Genomic DNA, 19,461 nt, shown 5'->3' with positions numbered 1-19,461 from the left:
TATAAGTCTCTAATTTTAACTGTGCTCACATAAGCTTACAAAAAAAGACCCCTTTTAAAATAGAAATGACACTTTAACAAAAGCTTAAAAAGCCCTTTTTTGACACCAAAGTTCCTTGATTCCAGATCTGCTGAAGAGACTATTCTAAGGTGATCAATGCCTCTCAATGGTGGCTACCCAAGTTCAAGATGGACCCCCTCCATTAACCAGCCATAGGACCTTGGGCAAATTGTTCAGCCCCTTTGCTGCAGTTTTCTCATTTGTGAAATAGGAATAAATAGTACATCTACTTTCTGGGTCGTGTGAGGACTCAATGAGATAATTCGTCTAGAACACTTAGCCCTCAAGATAAGATGGTATTAACAATAGTTTCTGTTTTTATTATTAATAATGCTTGTGTTCTCTTCACAGACAGAACTTATCATGGAAGCTATGCATAAACAAAGGAGCTCACAATTCAAGAAAACCATGGATGTGAGTTCACTTTATTGCCTTTTTCTGAAATCCTGAGCTGTGTATGAGCATATTTCTCAAATAACATTTCAATAATGTTATTTATTAGGGTAGTGATTTTTTTTTTTTAGTGATTTGGCTTTCCTTTTTAAAAAAAATATGTTTTTATTGATTTCAGAGAGAGAGGAAGGGAGGAGAGAGAAACATCAATGATGAGAGAGTCATTGATCAGCTGCCTCCTGCACGCCCTACAACCTGGGCATGTGCCCTGACTGGGAATCGAACCATGACTAACTGGTTCATAGGTCGACACTCAACCACCGAGCCATGCTGGCCGGGGCTGACTTTCCTTCTTTTTAAGGCCTTGGAAATATTGAGGACAAAACTAGATAGTGGGAACACAGTATTATCTTTCCAGTAACCTGGGAAAGTATAGCAAGTTAATTTAAATATTTCAGGCCAAGGCACACAAAAATATATACCATATGATCCCATTTATCTCGTTGGATTTGAGCTTCCCACCCCCCATCCCCCATGACTGTTCTGAATCTTGATTTCTTAACTAATTTTATTGAGTGACCCTTTCGTGTTTTAAGATATCTGCTAATTGTAAAAGCCTTTTCCCCCTTTAAGTAATTTATTAAAATTTTTTTTTTAACAAGGCAGAGCTAAGATAGTTTGCTAAGGACCTCACTCTAGCTTTTCATGAACCTGTTAACTTAGGATACAATGAATTCTGTTACTGCAACATCTATGATTCCATCTTTATACAGAAGTATCATGATGATATTCTATGGCTGTGACATGATATCCAGTAACCTAGTAAAAAAGAAAATGTCACCAATGTTAATGGCAATATGCAATCTGTTCTGTGTCTTTTTCTTTTTCTTTTTCTTTTTCTTTTTCTTTTTCTTTTTCTTTTTCTTTTTCTTTTTCTTTTTCTTTTTCTTTTTCTTTTTCTTTTTCTTTTTCTTTTTCTTTTTTTCTTTTTCTTCATTGCAAATCACCTCACAAGCAGTTGATAAATGGGGAATCATGTCAGTTTAATGCAGAAATAGTGTTGATTGACATATGATTGTCCTCAGACCTTTTATGTTTTGAACAAGCTTTTTCTCAATTAAAGAGAAATTCCTATTGAAATAGAATTTTCTTAACTATTTCCTTGCCCTACATTTAGAGTTATATAAATGTTATAATTTTGCTTCAACTGTCAAAAAAAATTTAGAAAACTCAGGAAGAGAAAGACTATTGAATTTACCCATTTTTTGCTTACTGTCTTCTCTTTTTTTTCCTTCTGATGTTGCAAGGTTTCTTCTTTTATAATTTCCTTTTGTTTAGATAACTTCCTTTAACAATTCTTCAGGATAGATCTCCTAGTGACAAATACACTGAGTTTCCCTTCATCTGAGAATGTCTTGATTTCACCTTCATTCTTAAAGGATATTCTCACTGGATATAGGATTGTGTATTGACAGCTCTTTTCTTTCAGTCCTTGAAAAATGTTGTGCCACTTCTTCATGACCTCTATAGTTTCTGCTAAGAAATTCACTGTCATTCAAATTGATTTTTCCTTTTGTTTTTAGTTTTCAGAAGTTCACCTGTGTGTCTCGTTATGAATTTGTTTGGCTTTATCTTGTTTGGGTTTGAGTAAGCTTCTTGAATATATCTTTTGCCAAATTTGGAAAAAGAATTTGAAAATTGTTTCTTTGAGTACTTTTTCGGCCAGCCCTCCTTATCTCCTAGGATTCTAAGAATGCTACTGTTAAATCTTTTTATTTATTTAAATAATGGCAAAGGTCCCTGTGTCTCTATTTTTTCCACCTATTTTGTCTTTGTTGTTCAGATTAGGTAATTTATATTGTTTTATCTTCCAGCTCACCAATACTTTCTTCTCTCCCATTCTCTTCTTAAGCCCATCATTGAGTTTTTAAACTTTCAGTTATTATATTTTTCAGTTCTAAAATTTTCATTCGGTTCTTCTATATATCTTCTATTTCTTTGCTGAGATTTCCTATTTCTTTAACAAGATACTATATTTTCATTTGCTTCAAGTGTGTTTGTAATTGCTCATTAAATATTTTTATGATGGCTGCTTTAAAATCTGTCAGATAATTCTAACATCTCTGTCATCCTGATGTTGGTATCTGTTGATGGTCTTTTTCATACACTTTGAGATCTTCCTGCCTCTTGGTATAATGAGTGATATTCAATTGATTTTGGGAATTTAGGTACTGGTAGAAGACTCTGGGTCTTATTTAAACCTTCTGTTTTAGCTGGCTTCCTTTGATATCACTCCAGCAGAAGGAGGTGAAGCGCTGACCCATTATTGCTCTGTGGGAGTAAAACTCTGGGTTACCCCCTTAGTCTCTGCTGACATCACAGGGTAGGTGTGGCCTTGTTACTACTGGATGGTGGTTAGTGTTCTGACTCTCCACTAGATCTCTTGTGATACCACCCCAGCAGGGAGGGGTGCACCTCATTATTACCAGGTGGGGGTAGAAATCCAGGTTCCCTACATGGTTTCCACTGGCACTGCCTTTGGGACTTTGCTACCTTCTGGTGGGAATGAAAGTCCCAGTTTCCTGTTTGGCCCTCCTTGACACCACCTGGATGTGGGAGTTGGGCACCTCATTACAGTTTGGTGATGGTGGATGTCTAGACTCTGTATTTTGCCTTTGCTGGATGTGTGGGGGTGGGGGCCACAGTTTTTTTATGTGGTGTTTGGCTGAAGCAGAATGTCTATTTTCTAAAGGTTTCTATCCTGCTAGGCTGCCCCTTTTCTGGTCTTTTGGTTAGGGAGAACAAGGTTTGGTTGGGATTTTTGTTTGTTTGTCAGTGTCCATTGGCATTTCTTGGTTGCCTGCTTCTTTGGCATTCAGTCTGTGATATGTGAGGCAAAAGGAATACCCAGAGAACACACTTCTAGGTTGCTCTTCTGAGACCAAGGCTGTTAGCCAGTCTGCCTTCTTTCTACCTTTTAGAGTCTTATGTTTCTTTTATATATAATGTCCAGGGTTTCTAATTGTACTTGTGTGGAAGGATAAGAAAAGTACGTTTGCTCTCTTTCCCAGGATCCCACATAATCCTATAAAAAAGTATTTTGTGATATGTTTTCAGAGCCATAAATATGATCATACCCCATTAATCTTATGCTAGGAATGTAAGACTCTATTTTTAGGAAATCATCAAAGACAAGAAAGACAAGGCACAAACTTGTTCATCACTTACAATGAAAATTGCAAATGATTTAGTGACCAAAAAATGGATAAAGATTAAAATAAATTTTGTAACCTTTAAAAATATGATTATGAGCACTATGTAGCAACAGAAAAAATTGCTTAATATGTCATATTAAAAAATAATGCAGAGAGAGAAAGACTGATTACTGACAACATTAACAGTTAAGACTTCTTTAGAACAAAGGAAAAAATATATTATCATATACATGGTTTGAAGACAGATGACTAGTGGGAAATATTTGTAACTTATTTAATGTACAGCCAGTTAGTGTTCCTAATATAGACTGAGCTCTTTAAAAATATTTTATTGATTGATTGATTGATTGATTTTAGAGAGGGAGAGAACAAAGAGGGTAAAGAGAAAGAGAGATCAAGACACATCAGTTTGTTGTTCCACTTATTTATGTACTCATTGGCTGCTTCTTGTTATGTGCCCTGACTGGAGATCAAACCTGCAACCTTAGTGTATTGGGACGGCACTCTAACTAACTGAGCTACCAGGCCAGGGCTAGACTGAGCTCTTAAAAACCAATTAAGCCCAGCCAGCATGGCTCAGTGGTTGAGCATTGACCTATACTCCAGGAGATCACTGTTCGATTCCCGGTCAAGACACATGCTTGGGTTGTGGGCTCGATCCCCAGTAGGGGGTGTGCAGGAAGCAGCTGATCAATGACATTCTCATCATTAATGTTTCTCTCTCTCTCTCTGTCTCCCCCTCTCCCTTCCCCTCTCTGAAGTCAATAAAGACATATTAAAAAAAATTAAAATAAAGAATACTCTAGCCCGGCCGGGCGTGGCTCAGTGGTTGAGCGTCGACCTAGGATCCAGGCGATCGGGGTTCGATTCCCAGTCAGGGCACATGCCCGGGTTGTGGGTTCGATCAATGACTCTCTCATCATTGATGTTTCTGTCTCTCTCTCTCCTTTCCTCTCTCTGAAATCAATAAAGATATATTAAAAAAAAAAAAAGAATACTCTAGTAGAAAAATAGGTAAAATACATCACGTAGAAAGGACATACCTACTAGTAATGACATAAATACACATAAAGCAACAACATGTTAACATTCTCTCCTCTCATATTAGAAAAGATTAAAAAATATTGTCTAAACTTAGTGTCGGTGAGAATGTGAGGAAACAGGTACTTTTGTATACTTTCAGTAAGAGTATAAGTTGGTGCCACTATTTTGTGGGGACTTCTGATGTGTATATACTGTTTTACCAAACAATTACACTTATAGAAATTTTATAATTCACACTACTCAAAATAAAATCAGAATATATAATAAAAATGGAAAATAAGATGATGTCCGCCATAGAGTTGGTTAAGAAAATTATGCGCGTGTGTGTATTTACTACTAATAGAAGTGTCCAGCTATGGAGACCATGCCTGATGCAGAGAAATATCTGTAGCATATTGTTACAAAAGGTAAGAACTGTGGCATGAATATCTTATCTGCTTGTAATAGTGAAAAGCTACGAACTTTTATTTCTATGAGTGTGTAGCATAGAGAGAGAATTGTAAGGCTGTTTACTGAAAGGTTAATCCCAACTGAATTGGAAGGGATGCTGAGAAATTTAGGGAAGCAGATGAAATATTTAATGAGCACAAAGCATCTGCAACAGAGTCTTCATTCTTAGTCAATCATTTTTTTTTAATCACGATTTTTACTTATTAGCTAAGTGATTCACACCTTTGCTTTGTTTAAACAAGTTAAAACTTTGCTTCAGTAGTCGAAACAGGAAATTATTTTATTCACAACCTGTGGTTTGTGAACTGTTTTCATACTACTGGCCTACTTTTAAATGAGCTCAAACAGAATTCTTTAAATCAAAGAGGAACATTACCATCCTTAAGCAACAGAAATGATGGGATTGTTGTCACTGTCCATGTGCATTGGTGACGCATATTAGAATATTGAAGCATAATTATTATTACCACAACCAAGTGATTGCACCTAAGCTCTGAGGATTATGAATGTTGTGTAAATGTTGGACTACATATTTTATAGTTACATAGGTCTTTTGATTTTTCCCATCTGAAATGCCATCTTTTGTTCTGGTCAGTTTTTAAAGCTCATATACTTTGTTTACCAAATAGGAGTTATTGTTTCCTTAATCAGGCTGCCACTATATACATAATTTGGAAAAGGGCTAGAGAGACCTTCCAAAATAGATAAGAAATAGCATCTGCCTTCTGAGTGGCCACATTCTAGTGGTGATCACAGTCTTGTTCAGGTTACCTCCACTTTCTTTGGCTGGGTTTGGCAGGCTAGGATGTATGCTTTTCAGGGTTATGTTCTGCTCACCTATTTTGGTCTTCTTTTCCACTAAGGCTAAAAAGAACTATGAGCAGAAATGCCGAGACAAAGATGATGCAGAGCAGGCTGTCCACAGAAGTGCCAGCCAGGTGAACCCGAAGCAACAGGAAAAGGTACCTGGAAGGGCTGACTGCCTGAAAATCTGAGATTTACTATATTAAGCTAAAGCCAAGTAATACTCTTAATTAAAAATAGACCTGCTCCCTAAGCTTCTAGCATTATCTTCCTTTAGACTATTAGGATCCTCTGAACCAGAAAAAACCTTCACATTTTTGGGATTGTGGAAGAGCTAGAGAAAGGAGGCCATGGGGGAGGGAGTAGGGTGGTAAGTGGGGCAGGAGGGTTCTGATTTTTTTTCATCTTTCTTCAAAACTGAACTCATGTATTCTTTGTAGCAGGGCTGCCTCCTGCTTGGGTGTATTATAAATTTAATTTGATAAAATCTGGATATAAGATTGCCAGCCACCAGAGGGCAGGAGTATGTCTTTAGGAAGACGTAGGGCAAGGTGCTTGATGTATATTTTCCAATGGCAGTAAGATTAGAGGGTGAGTTGAATGATTTGCTCATGAACTAGCATTTGTCTCTTCACGGTCATTGCTTTGAGATTTGTTTTGGCTACAGAATCTTAGCCCAGCATTCTTGATCCTTGTTGTTGTCTCCCCTCCTCCACCCCAGCTTTTTGTGAAACTGGCAACTTCGAAGACAGCAGCAGAGGACTCCGGTGAGGGGGCTCCCAGGGATGGGGAGGATTGTGGTGGGGTTCACGTGATCCCGAATCTGTCCAAGGAAGGTAGTTTGATACACCTTACGATGAAGAACATAGGATTATACAATAGGCTTTCAGAAGGGAAAAACAGGAAGGAAGGGAAGGAGGAAGGGAGGGAGGGAAGGGAAACGATGAGAAAGCAAATGAGGCAGCAGTTTCTGGCCACTGCCTGCTTGGTCCGGCTGCCTTACATGTAATAGCGTGGTGACCATAGGGTCATGTGGCAGCTGCTTTGTGATCAGGGGCTAACAGATATTTTTGGAACATCTATTTTAAAAGCTCATTTCAGCCTTGATTAACTCTTACCTGCTATGAAAGAAACAGCCAAGTCCCGAAGCCTTGCCATCATTGAAATCTAAGATCCAAACCAGATCTTTGCAAAGGCTTTTAATTCCCAGAGTATCCTGCAGGGAATAAACCTCTCATGACCAGGGTCACTTAGGAAGTCTCTAAACCCCAAACTAAAGTAACTTGGTGCCCTTTAGGGCTCAAAGTTCTCTGCATCTCTCATTGGACAATTTTCCTGAAAATGAAAAGGAGTGGAAGCTATCAAGGTGGAATCAGACAAAGAAAACTCTGGCCGAGGTTCCTCCTCCGCTTTCACTTCTCCTTCCTTGAATCGTTTCTCGCTAATTGCTTGGTTCAGTGTTTATTTTGCAAAGATAATATGAGGGTGAGAGAGGTGATTATGGCCTTCCAGCCGTTCAGAGTTCCACGGAGCCTCGTGAGGTTTATTTGCCATCTGGGATGGGCCTGCGGGGGGGGGGGGGAGGGGGGCTGCGAGCTGCCTCTCTCAGCATTTCTGAACCCAAGCCCCTCCCCTTCCTTGCAGACAAGGCGTACATGCTGCACATCAATATGCTGGAGAAGGTCCGAGAAGAGTGGCAGAGCGAGCACATCAAGGCCTGCGAGGTAGCTGCGAGGAAGCTGCTCCGGAGGGCGCGGATCTTCCTCCTAGAACCCAGAGTCTGCTTTTGTAGAAATCATCACTTGCTTATTATATCTCCTAATTCTGATAAAATTGCTTGAGGGCGGCTTAGAAATCAGAAATTTAAATGGAAGATGGAAGGAACTGGAATGTTTTCCCCTAAACCTCATCTTCCTGCCTCCTTCCTGCCCTGACCATGCTGTCCAACTCTGTTCAAGGTCTTCCTCTAATGTTCGGTTAGCACAGGCATGAAAGAGATGAATCAATTCGTGGTTAATGAAGTAATTACCTTTGGAGAGCCTCAGATGCACTTGGTATGTGATAAGGAAAATGCAGACAGCGGGTGAGCAGGCGTTAGAATATTTTACCTTCCTTACACCTTTGATTTCACCGTTGCCTATCCGCCCTATCCCCTTCATTTTCAGCACATTACGTCACTTACAATTTCCCAGAGAAAATAAGACATGACCTGGAAACGTCCTCAATTTTCTGTTACCCCTCTCTACACATTTTCTTACCAGTGGTTCTCCAAGTGAGGTCCCAAGACCTATAGCATTAGCATCACCGGGAAACTTGTTAGAGATTCCTATTCTCAGACCAACTCCAGACCTACTGAATCAGAAACTCTGGGAGTGGGCCCAGTAACCTCTGTGTTAAGAAGCCCCCCAGGTGATTCCGATGCGAATTCAAACGTGAGAACTACCGACCTGCACACTCCCCTTCCCTCCTTTGCACTCCCGATGCAGCACGAACGAGGCTGCTCCTGTCCTATCAAGATCTTATCCCTCCACCTGGGCCCGGAAGCCCATCCAGCTGCCTTTCGCCCATTGCCTTGTGCACAGCTCCCTTTAATGGGGATCGCTTCCATTGTCATTTACACAAACTCAGCTCGTTCCTGGCTTTAAAACCTAGCAGCTATTGCTTTCCATCTGCTACCCTCTCCTTTTTACAGCCAGGCTTCCTGAAGGAGCTGTCTCCACAACTTCACTGCCCCTGCCTGTCCCAGCCTGCTGTGTCTGGAGTTTGCTCCCCTGTCTCTGCTCTCTCAGGGGAACCAGTGATCCTCTTGGTGTGAGGCCCAACAGACCTTTGCAGTTTCTAATCTTATTTGACCTGTCTTTATCCGGTACTGTGGGTCACTATCCCCCTTCTAAAACACTCTTTTTTGCTCTACTTCCTTGACTTCACACTCTCATGAAAAAGCCTGGAGTAAAGCCATTTTTATAAGCTTTAAGAACATGTAAAACAATATGACATACATCTTATGGACACATGCATATTATAAAAACCTGCATGGGAATGATAAAATTTAGGATAATTGTTATTTCCGGGGAAGGAGGAAGGTGACAGAGATTGGAAAAAGCACACAGGAGCTTTAACAAAATCTGAAGGAAGTATGGCCAACATTTTTGACAAAGTTAGGTGGCTGGTACATGGGAATTCATTATTCTCATGTACCAACTCTTGTATAGGTTTGAAATTTTACTTTATAAAAAGTTTCAAAATGTAATACTGTTGTGTTCAATATTTAAAAAAATACGTTAATAATATAACATTCACTGTTGAATAGAATAGCGTCCACTTGATAGAATAGCTTGATTTCCCAAAAGTTGGTATTTCTTTATATTTTAAAAACTGTTGTTCAGTCAGTAACTTTTAAAAAAACCAACTTTTTATTAAGAAAAATTTCAGAATTCACAAAGATTAGAAGACGACAAGCACAGAGACCCCCATGTAGTCATCAACTAGCATCAGCAATTATGAATCTTGCCAACTGAATTCGTTCATTGGGGTGTGTGGGGGGAGAGGCAGAGTTTTGAACCTGAGGCTCTGGCGGGCTGCGTAGGTGGAGATGCCCCTTAAGCATTTGGAAATGTGAGCTGGAATTCAGGTTAGAACCTGGGTGTCTGGGTTCATCATAGCCTCTTACCTTCAGAATTATACCCCATTGTGTTTGTGTTAATACATATTAGAATCTATTTGCATTCTTTGCTTTAAGAGTTTACAAGCTTCCTTGATGGGGAGGGAGTACCCTAAATGGACAATAAGCTTGCATAATTGGGGATGACACTGTTTCTTAAGTCGTAGGCAGTCTAGACAAATGGCCCCTTTCTCTGCATATGTATTTACATGTAGTTATGTTTCCATAGATGTTTGAAGCTCAAGAATATGAACGAATAAACTTCTTTCGGAACGCATTGTGGTTACACGTGAATCAGCTGTCGAAACAGTGTGTCACCAGCGATGATGTAAGTCAGAGGCATACATGAGAGTGGAAGGAACTATAGACATTTGTTAGTTCACCCCTCTCATTTGAGTCCCAGAGAGGTTACAGTGACTTGCTTAGGGCCACACAGTTGGTTGATAGAAGGGCCCAAATAAGCACCTAACCTGCCTGACCCCTGGTCTATTTTACCCCCATGACTTTCTCTTTAAGAAATTCAGAGCAGAAAGGCAGAGAAAGGAGACTCAAATACAGTTAAATTTATGGAAGACAGAGATGTTACAGCATGAATGTGAGTCCCAGAGGGTCACTCCAGGACGGCACCAAGTACTAGCAGACTGACTGATGCCCAGGCTAATGGTTCCCAGATCTCAGGGGAACCAGAATCAAGTTATCACAACCTTCTTTGCTAAGAAATAGCTACTCTCACTTAGGTGAAACATACACTTTAGAAGAACAATTAAACACAGAGAAAACCTGCAGAACTGAATGGAAGGACTTTTCTCCAAGTAGTTGTCTTTGTGTTTGTGTGACATTGGTCTTGGCACTTGGTATCTGTTTACTTTGTGTCCCATCAGTGTTTTTTTTTTTTTAATCCTCACCTGAGGATATTTTTTCCATTGCTTTTCAGAGAGACTGGAAGGGTGGGGGAGAAAGACACACACACACACACACACACCCCGATGTGAGAGAGACATATCACTTGGTTCCCTTCTGCATGTGCCCTGACTACGGCTGGGGATCGAGCCTGCAACCGAGGTGCCTTGGCTAGAATCAAACCCAAGACCCTTCAGTTCATGGGCAGTGCTCTAACCACTGAGCCAAACTGGCTAGGGCTGTATTTTTTTCAATACATTTTTAAAAATTGATTTTTGGAAGCGAGGAAAGGAGAGGTATAGGGAGATGGAAACATCCATGAGAGACATCGATCCGCTGCCTCCTGCATGCCCCTTACTGGAGATTTTGAGCCCGAAACCCGGGCATGTGCCCTGACCCGAATCGAACAGGGGACCTCTTGGTTCATGGGGCAACACTCAGCCCACTGAGCCACACCATCTGGGCCCATCAGTATTTTTTTAAAAATATTTTCAAAGTGAAATTTGGAAATGAGTCAGCAACACATCAAACCTCCTGTTTTAGTAAGCCACGTCACAAGTTTTATGGACATCCCTATACCATGATGTATCTTCTTTTTGTTAGATGTATGAAGAAGTTCGTAAGAGTTTAGAGATGTGCAGCATTGAGAAGGACATCGAGTACTTTGTGACTCAACGAAAAACTGGACAGACTCCACCAGGTGAATGGAGTGGCGGGGGTGGGGGCTCATTTAAGCCATTCTATTAGTCTTTCTTGTCATATGTTGTTGACGGGGCAAGACACCTGCCTCTTCATGCTTTGTTTCTTGATTCCTCTAGCACCCATCATGTATGAGAATTACTACTGCCCCCAGAAGAAAGCAGCCCCACCAGGAAAGACTACAGGGCTGAACTTAGCAAGGTAATGACCAGCTTCCTTTCACAGGAAGAAAAATACTTTTATTTTTATTTTTTTAAATATTTTAAATTGATTTTTAGAGAGAGAGGAAGGGAAAAATAGAAAAAAAACCCACATCAATGCAAGAGTGGAATATGGACCGGCTGCCTCCTACATGTCCCCAACTGGGGATCAAGCCCGCCATCTGGATATATGCCCTGACCGGGAATTGAACTCGCAACCTTACAGTGCATGGGATGATGCTCAGCCGGGCCAGGCCGGCCAGGGCAAAAAATACTTTCAATAAACATTTTTAATCATTTATGTTCTAAGACATTAGAATTGAAACATAGCTACCCCTGCATTTGCTTATGAGGTTGCTAGATTTTTGGAAATAGCAATTTTAGGACAAATGTGAAATGGATTTTACCAGTCATAGTCCAAGGAGGACAATATCATGCTTGAATGTGAATTTTATTATTCAAGCATGAGTCCTATACCTTTCTCATAGACCGTAGAGAGCAGGAGTCAGCAAACTCTGGCCCTCTGTGAGTCAAATCTGACCTGCCTGTTTTGGTAGTGCCTGTGAGTATTTTAATGGTTGAAAAAAATTGAAAGAATACTATCTTGTGATGTGAAAATTATATGAAATTCACATTTTGGTGTTTGTATATAAAGGTTTTTTTCTTTATTTTATCTTTTCCATCACCATTTATCCCCCCATACCCTCTCCCATCCCCTCCCTCCCCACTGTGTATGTAAAGTTTTTGACCACACTCATTTGTTTACATTCTGTCTGTAGCTGCTTTCAAACTAGAGTTGACTAGAGTTGCAAGGGAAGTGACTGTGGCCAGCAAAGCCTAAATCATTTACTGTCTGGCTCTTTGCAGAAAAGTTCGCTGCCCCTGACATAAAAGATCTGGAGAGAAGAAAAATTTTTGTTTTATAGATAGTCACCTTGAACTCTAAGCTGTTGAATTTTCAGTTCAGTTTTAAAAAAATAATGGGGGCCCTGACTGGTGTTGCTCAGTGGTTAGAGCATCCTCCCACACACTGAGGGATCTTGGGTTTGATTCCAGGTCAAGGGCATGTACCTGGGTTGCAGAGGATGTCTCTCTCTCACATCGACGTTTCTCTCTCCTCTCTCTCTCTCCTCACCTTACCCCCTTCCTTCCACTCTCTCTGAAAATCAATGGAAAAAATATCCTTGAGGGAGGATTAACAACAACAAAGATAATGGGTGTTTTGGGGGCTGGCATGATCATCACCAATATTTAAGAATGCCAGGCACTGTTCAGAACAGTTCATATGGCCCGGCCGGGCGTGGCTCAGCAGTTGAGCATCGACCTAGGATCCAGGCAATCGGGGTTTGATTCCCAGTCAGGGCACATGCCCGGGTCGCGGGCTCGATCCCCAGTGGGGAGCATGCAGGAGGCAGCCGATCAATGACTCTCTCATCATTGATGTTTCTATCTCTCTCTCTCCCTCTCCTTCCCTCTCTCTGAAATAAGAAAAAAATATATTTAAAAACAAACAAACAAAAACAGTTCATATGAATGAGCTCTTTTAATCCTTACATTTTCCACGCGAAGTTGCCGACACCCAAGGAGGTTAGGAAGTCTTGCCCACCCAGCTGAGACGGTCCCCCTGGTGGCCCGGTTGCGGGGCAGGGCCCTGTGCGCCTGACCGCTGTGCACCTCGCTCCTCAGCGTAACAGAATGTCTGCACCTTAGAGCCCAGTAGTCAGTGCTGCGGTCTCATGGCTTCATGGGAACTTTTCTTGACCCTCTAAAGCAGAAACCAGATCTGATTAGAGTGTAGTATGCTTGTTGTATGATGTAGAAAATTAGGAAAGCAAGAATTTCTCTGAAAGACTTTGGTTTTCATTTCTTACAGGAGAGGACCTCTCCCGATTCCTAAAAGTTTGCCAGGTATGCCATCCAGAAAGAGCTTTGGAAATGCTTATGTCAGCTTTGCTTTAAGGTTAAGTAGCTAGACTTTTGAAATAAAGGAAAAGAAGGGAATAAATAGAATCAGATTTCTGAAAGAATAAGTCTATATTAGAATCTTACTGTAATACTATGTGTCACAGAGTGGAATTTCACGATGCGTGTCTATTTTATAGCTATCCAAGAGAATTTAGCTCCTGGATTACCAAAAGAAACTTCTTATAAGGCAGTCTTACTTAATAGATTATTTCATCTTGGACCATAAGAGTTGAGATATAGTTTCCTTTGGATTACACAGAAATATAGCTTACAGAAGGTGTTTAGAACTGTATAACTTAATATTTTATATCTTGTGCATTGCCCATAATTGGATCTTTCACTAGTCACCGGTCTCTTTTTTTCTCTGAACTGTTACCATCCCTCTGGGAGAACTACCTTTTTTAGCGTTTTTTTGTTAGTTATATTTTTTGGGTAATGATATCCTTGTGGGCAGGCACTTTGTTTTCTCCTGTACCACTCACAATACCTAACACAGTACTGGGCACATAATAGGTACTCAACAAATATCTGTTATTTGAATAAAAGAAAGATATGCCAAACTATGTTCAAGGGAATGAGGAAAGAGACAGCTATTGATACATTTAACAGTTTAGCAAAAATTTAGTGACTGAAAAAAAACTAGTGGCTGAAATTACATCTTTGAACAATATAAGGAACTACATTATTTTATTTCTTGTTGCCTTATAATTACTTGATAATGTGGAACTTACTTTTGTCCGTATTTGAAGATGACTTTACTGTGGGTACTGCTATTTAGGCATGGATAAAAAGTACAAAAACATCATAATAGGGACTTCCAGAATATTCTCTGGTTTGTAGTCATGACTAACATTTGTAGGTTTTGTTGCCAGATGTATTTTCTTCTTACAAAAGGGCAGTCACTAGAATCTTTGAGTGGAGTGACTTGATTTGAAAGGTCTAAGGTCTTAAGAAAAAATGTTGGCTTCCTGTTGCTCTGTGTTTTGTCCTTTGCAGATGACCCGGATTATTCTTTTGCTGATGACTACAGTTTTATCTACCAGTAACATCAATGGTAGGAGCCTTTAATTTTCACGTCACTGAGTTGCATTTAGACTGGTGATAGTATTTTTGAAGCCTTTGATGCTTTTAACACCACTGCAAGTGAGCAAGGCCTTGCATCAGGCTGGCATGCTGGTGGGTGTTCCTTCAGGATCACTTCTCTCTGCTGTACTTTACATCCCCAAGACAGATGATAACTTTTGAATTTAAAAATGTGTGTATCAAAAAGTATAAACACTTGTTATTTACCATAAAGCTATGGATACTATTATCACATCCCATTTTTTATCACTTGAAATACCCACTTCTTGCCATGTGTTTTCCTTTATTCATTTTGAATAAAATCTCAGTGTGGGAGCAGAGTGCTGACATGAATGGTAAATTCAACTGAAATTTCTTTGTTATTTTCTTTCAGAAAACAGAGCTTTTTCAGGCTGGTGCTTCTGTGGAGACACTCAGAGTAGCCGAATCTGTAGAGATTATGTCAATCATGAAGACTTTGAAATCAACCCTTGTTGTAAATTTTTGATGTTTTAAGTTTATGGTAGACATTTAGGTTAACTTAGCTAGTAGAGTTCTGCATTTTCTAAAAGAAGTTCACCAACTGGCCCAGACTCAAGAATGATCCTTTCCCAATCAGTTATTAAAGTTGTGAATGAATTGTGTTTTCTACTTGATCCAGAACAGTCTCTGGATTTGCAGCCTTGAGTCTTGGTGGTTGGGGAACAGGGATGGCTGGAGAGGCGACTGTGCCAGCATCCTGCCCAGGAAGCTCCTTTGGCTCTGGGGCAGCGTGCTATGGCATTTCCACAGTGACACACGCTCTCAGTGGTGCAAGATTTCAAATCACCTTCTTTTTTGACTGGAAGACTCAGAGGCCATCTGATTGCACTTTCTCATTTTACACATGAGGAAATGAGACCCAGAAGTGTGAAATCAGTTTCCTTACTGTTGTCCCAGCTGGTTCTGAACAGAACTAGAACTAGAGTTCGAGCTTATCCCACATCACCGTTCTTCTAGCCTTTCCTGAGGCCGTGATGCTCATGTTGAAATTTAAGACGCCAAATGTTTTTGCTGGCATCTTTTCAATTGGGAAAATTACCAGGGTTTAAATGTCAGATTTATTTTTATGTGGCTCACTGTGTGTACTGAACTACACAGCACCATATTTAATTTAATGAAGAAGCATTTATTGTAAAATATACCATTATTATATATACTCTTAAGAAAGGCAGGTGGGAGAGAGTTAACAGTTAACTTGTGAGTTAATGGCCAAATCCATTTGAATTTCAAATGCTAAAAGTGCAAAAAAAAAAAAAAAAAAGTACATCCTAGAATCAATGAAATATGACCTTTTGACTCTATTACTGAAGAGAAATATAGAGTTACAAAGCCAGTCCTCAGTCCTGGGTCTTCACAGAGAATCTTGCCCTCAATAGATCCTGGAATCTTTAAAGTGTCAACCTTACCTTTGCACAAAATTTGGGGTCTTCCTTTTGTCACCCTCAAACAGCGGGGAGATTATGTACCTTTTGCACAACATTCGAGCACTGAGAAAGAGGTTCATTTTAGTTAATGACAAGTTAAAATAGCATTGGTACTTATTCAGCATGTCATAAAATTCTGTTTCCACAAAGCAAATATTTTCCTCTCCTGCTCTGTGCAATAGCTTTCCCAGAACTATGGGCAAATTGACTGAAAGAAGATCGGTTATTTTTCCTCTTTTCATGTGAGATGCTATTGAAAGTGGCAGCTTCTTGTCATGACAGGAAACTTGCAACAGTTGAATATCTTTTTGAGAAACTGAAGTGTTCAAAGGGCCATTGACTTCCCCAAATTGAACGTCCTCAGGAAATTTTCCTTTGAACTCAGAACATTCTGTTTCTAAGTGCTTTATTTATTGCTGGCAACTCCTCAGGGATTTCACTTTTCTATTAGTGTGATTGATGTAAAAGTATTTTATGAATTGAAAATATCTTTATTTTAATTGCTCTTTCAGTTTGAGATATGTAAAATAAAGGTTCTTGGTGATTTTGGATTTATTTTGCATTTTTGTGTTAACCATATCTCTCTCCCAAGCTCTATTTGACCCTTCGGCACATTTGCTCTTGCTAGACTACAGAAGGACAAACTGCCGCTGAGGGAGCCCAAGTGGAGACTGATACCACGCCACTTCCTACTAATCCTTCAGGTGCCAGGCTCAAGTCACTTTCTCAGGGACCCCACTGCTGTATCCTTCCTCCTTCCCACATTTTTCTTGTTATTACATGATTCACACTTGAAATCAGTTGTTCAGGGTTGGGCTTCCCTCCTAGACCTTAACATCCATGACAGCAGGGCCCCCCTCCTTTTTCCAGCTGTGTCCTGAGCACCTGACACATAGTAGTAAATATGAACGACTAGTGACCTAGAAGAGAACATAGAGAAACAACTAGTTGAGAGAGAAATAATGTAAAGGGAACGAAACCAGTCAAATAAGTGTACATGTTAAATTTAGTAAATATGAGCTACTCTGCCAACTGTTGGTATCTTAATTTGGGTCCTAACAGAAGCACACCCCAAGATAAGGATTTGGGAGCAGGTACTTTTTCTGGGGGTTGATCCCAGAAAGCACCAGTATGGAAGTGGGGAAATGAGACAGGGGAGGGAAGGAAGTGGGGGGGGAAGCATGCATTATCATGGAAGTTACCACAGTGGACAATTGGAGCTTAAGCCTGTTGGGGGCTCCTGGGAGACAGTGCAGGGACATGCACTTCAGAGACCTCACCTGAGGGGAGGGGCTGGGATAGTCATTCACCAATTTCCATCAGTCACAAGTAGAGAGCTGTCCTACAGGTATTTCCTGGCATTTCTGGCCTACTTTGAACACTGGTAGAGTGGGTTCCAGCCTCAGAAGGCCCTCAGGCAGTTAGAAGTTGGGCTTGTGTATAAGGAAAGGATAGATACTGAGGGGGTGTGGGTGGGGCACTGATAGTGTTGACCCCTGCGTGGCTCAGATCCACTTGTGCCTACATGAATTTTACTCCATCCTGTCACTACTTCTTCAAGCCTCAGTTTCCAGAACACACACACACACACACACACACACACACACGAAGTACAAGGTTTCCAGAACACACACACACACACACACACGAAGTACAAGGTTTCCAGAACACACACACACACACACACACACACACACACACACACACACACACACACACACACAGGAAGTTTAGTAAGACAAGCTATAGTCCCTGTTGTTACAAGTGGTTATGAGTTCATAACTGATATTCATTATCTCCTTCCTCTACTACCCTGTTATGGAGTGAATTGTGTCCCTCCAAATTCATAAGTTGAAGTCCCAACCCTCAGTACTTCAGAATGCAACTGTTATTGGAAATAGGGCCTTTGAAGAGGTAATTAAGTTGAAGTAAGGCGTTTTGGTGGGACCCTCATCCAGTCTTACTGGTATCCTTATAGGAAGAGAAACCAGGGGTGCTAGTGCCCAAAGGGACGATATGTCAAGAGGCATCAGGAGGGTGGCCATCAAGAGGGCGGCTATCTGCATGCCAAGGAGAGAGACCTCAGAGGGAACCAACCCTGCCAGCCTCTTGATCTTGGACTTCTAGCCTCCAGAACTGCAGGAAAATTAATTTAGATTATTTAAGCCACCCAGTCTGTGGTATTTTGCTATGGCCGTCCTAGCTAGCTACTCCACACACATTTTAGATTCCCTTCAGACTTGGCCAGTCTTCCTCTTGTCTAGGTTACTTGAGTGGTGGGGTAACCCAGACCCTCATCCCTAAGGGGTCTTAACCTCTGGTTATCAGGCTCTTGTCAAACACTGTTTACTGAAATTGCCAGTTTATGTTTATCACCAGACATGGCAACACCAAGTGGCATCCCAGCGAAAGTCCTGGAGTCCCAGACATCTTCCTCATAGTAATCATCTACTCCTGCTGGGATAGTTACTGCTTTCTTTGCTTGCTAGTCTACTGATGTGAAGACCCCCAAATGACCAAGCATCTAGCCATAGCTTTAGTGGAACCCTTTCTATGTCCCCTGGTAGATATATCCTCTGGCAACCACCTAAAGTCAGGTGCTCTAGTCCAGCAGAGCATAACATTGAAACGATGGGAACACAAATTCCCCAAGTGGGTCAATGTGTGTGAGCTGTGGTGACAGAGGCCATTCTTACGTCTTGGCTTCCACACCTGTGTTTTCTACTTATTGGAGTCAGAACATACAGTACCACATTGTGATCTTGCGTACACCATATACCTCATCTTTAAGACCAGCATCCTAACCCTGCAAGGCATTCTCAAGTTGCTTCGCCTTTAAGAGGCCATTCCAATATTCTCTCAGGGCCATAGCTTCTACGTATTGTGGTGTACAGCAAACAAAGTGGAGCCATGGACATTTGTTGTACCACCTTCATCGTAAAGTGAAGCTCTTGGTGTAAGGCATGCATTCTCAACAAGGGCGATATTGTTTTCAAGGCAGTGAAGATTGGTTTTTGATATGCAAAACAAATCTTACTCTTCTTATGTATGAAGCGCAGATATACAGAGAGTGCAAAAACAGGTACAGCATATCTGCGGTATTAAAATTTCCTGGGAGTGGCAATTAGGAAAAAGTGGCTAAAAAGGCTCCTTAAGGGAATGGTAATGAAAGTTTGATAAACACTGGTCTAAGGTAATGTTACATGAAATTTCATGATATATCAGACACAGTAGTAGCCATTGGATAACGTTGCTGGCCAAGGCACTACCGGCAGAAAAGGAGAATCCATTCTTGGGATCCATCCCAAGGAGATGAATCTCTGCCCCTTGCAGAGTGGAAGGAGTTTGATGAAATCAGTTTGCCACCAAGTGGCTTGTTGGTCTCCTTGAGAGATGGTAACATATTTAGGACTCAGCTTTAGCTTCTGGGGCTAATTGGTCAGACATCCAGGCCTGGTGAGTGGGAGCCCCTAGAATTTTCATGCCTGCCAGCACAGCTAATCTGTTCATGAGCCCACTGAGGAAGCGCTGGGGTGGTCAAG

General features: G+C 40.9%; 1 protein-coding gene across 1 annotated transcript in view; it reads left to right on the top strand.

The window, feature by feature from the left end:
• The window catches only part of PSTPIP2 (proline-serine-threonine phosphatase interacting protein 2), a 68,389-nt gene extending 51,956 nt beyond the window's left edge, over positions 1-16,433 (top strand). Inside the window, exons 6-15 of the mRNA XM_087819073.1 lie at positions 412-474; positions 6,026-6,124; positions 6,688-6,733; positions 7,611-7,690; positions 9,857-9,955; positions 11,131-11,227; positions 11,346-11,427; positions 13,300-13,334; positions 14,388-14,445; positions 14,848-16,433. Of these exons, the coding sequence (XP_087675199.1) occupies positions 412-474; positions 6,026-6,124; positions 6,688-6,733; positions 7,611-7,690; positions 9,857-9,955; positions 11,131-11,227; positions 11,346-11,427; positions 13,300-13,334; positions 14,388-14,437 (651 nt within the window). The 3' untranslated portion in view covers positions 14,438-14,445; positions 14,848-16,433. The remainder of the gene's footprint in view (positions 1-411; positions 475-6,025; positions 6,125-6,687; positions 6,734-7,610; positions 7,691-9,856; positions 9,956-11,130; positions 11,228-11,345; positions 11,428-13,299; positions 13,335-14,387; positions 14,446-14,847) is intronic.
• The last annotated feature ends 3,028 nt before the right edge of the window (positions 16,434-19,461 follow it).

This window comes from Miniopterus natalensis, chromosome 7 (genome assembly GCF_054644295.1).
Source record: "Miniopterus natalensis isolate mMinNat1 chromosome 7, mMinNat1.hap1, whole genome shotgun sequence".
Lineage (NCBI taxonomy): Eukaryota > Metazoa > Chordata > Mammalia > Chiroptera > Miniopteridae > Miniopterus > Miniopterus natalensis.
This window is presented reverse-complemented; position numbering and strand designations above follow the sequence as displayed.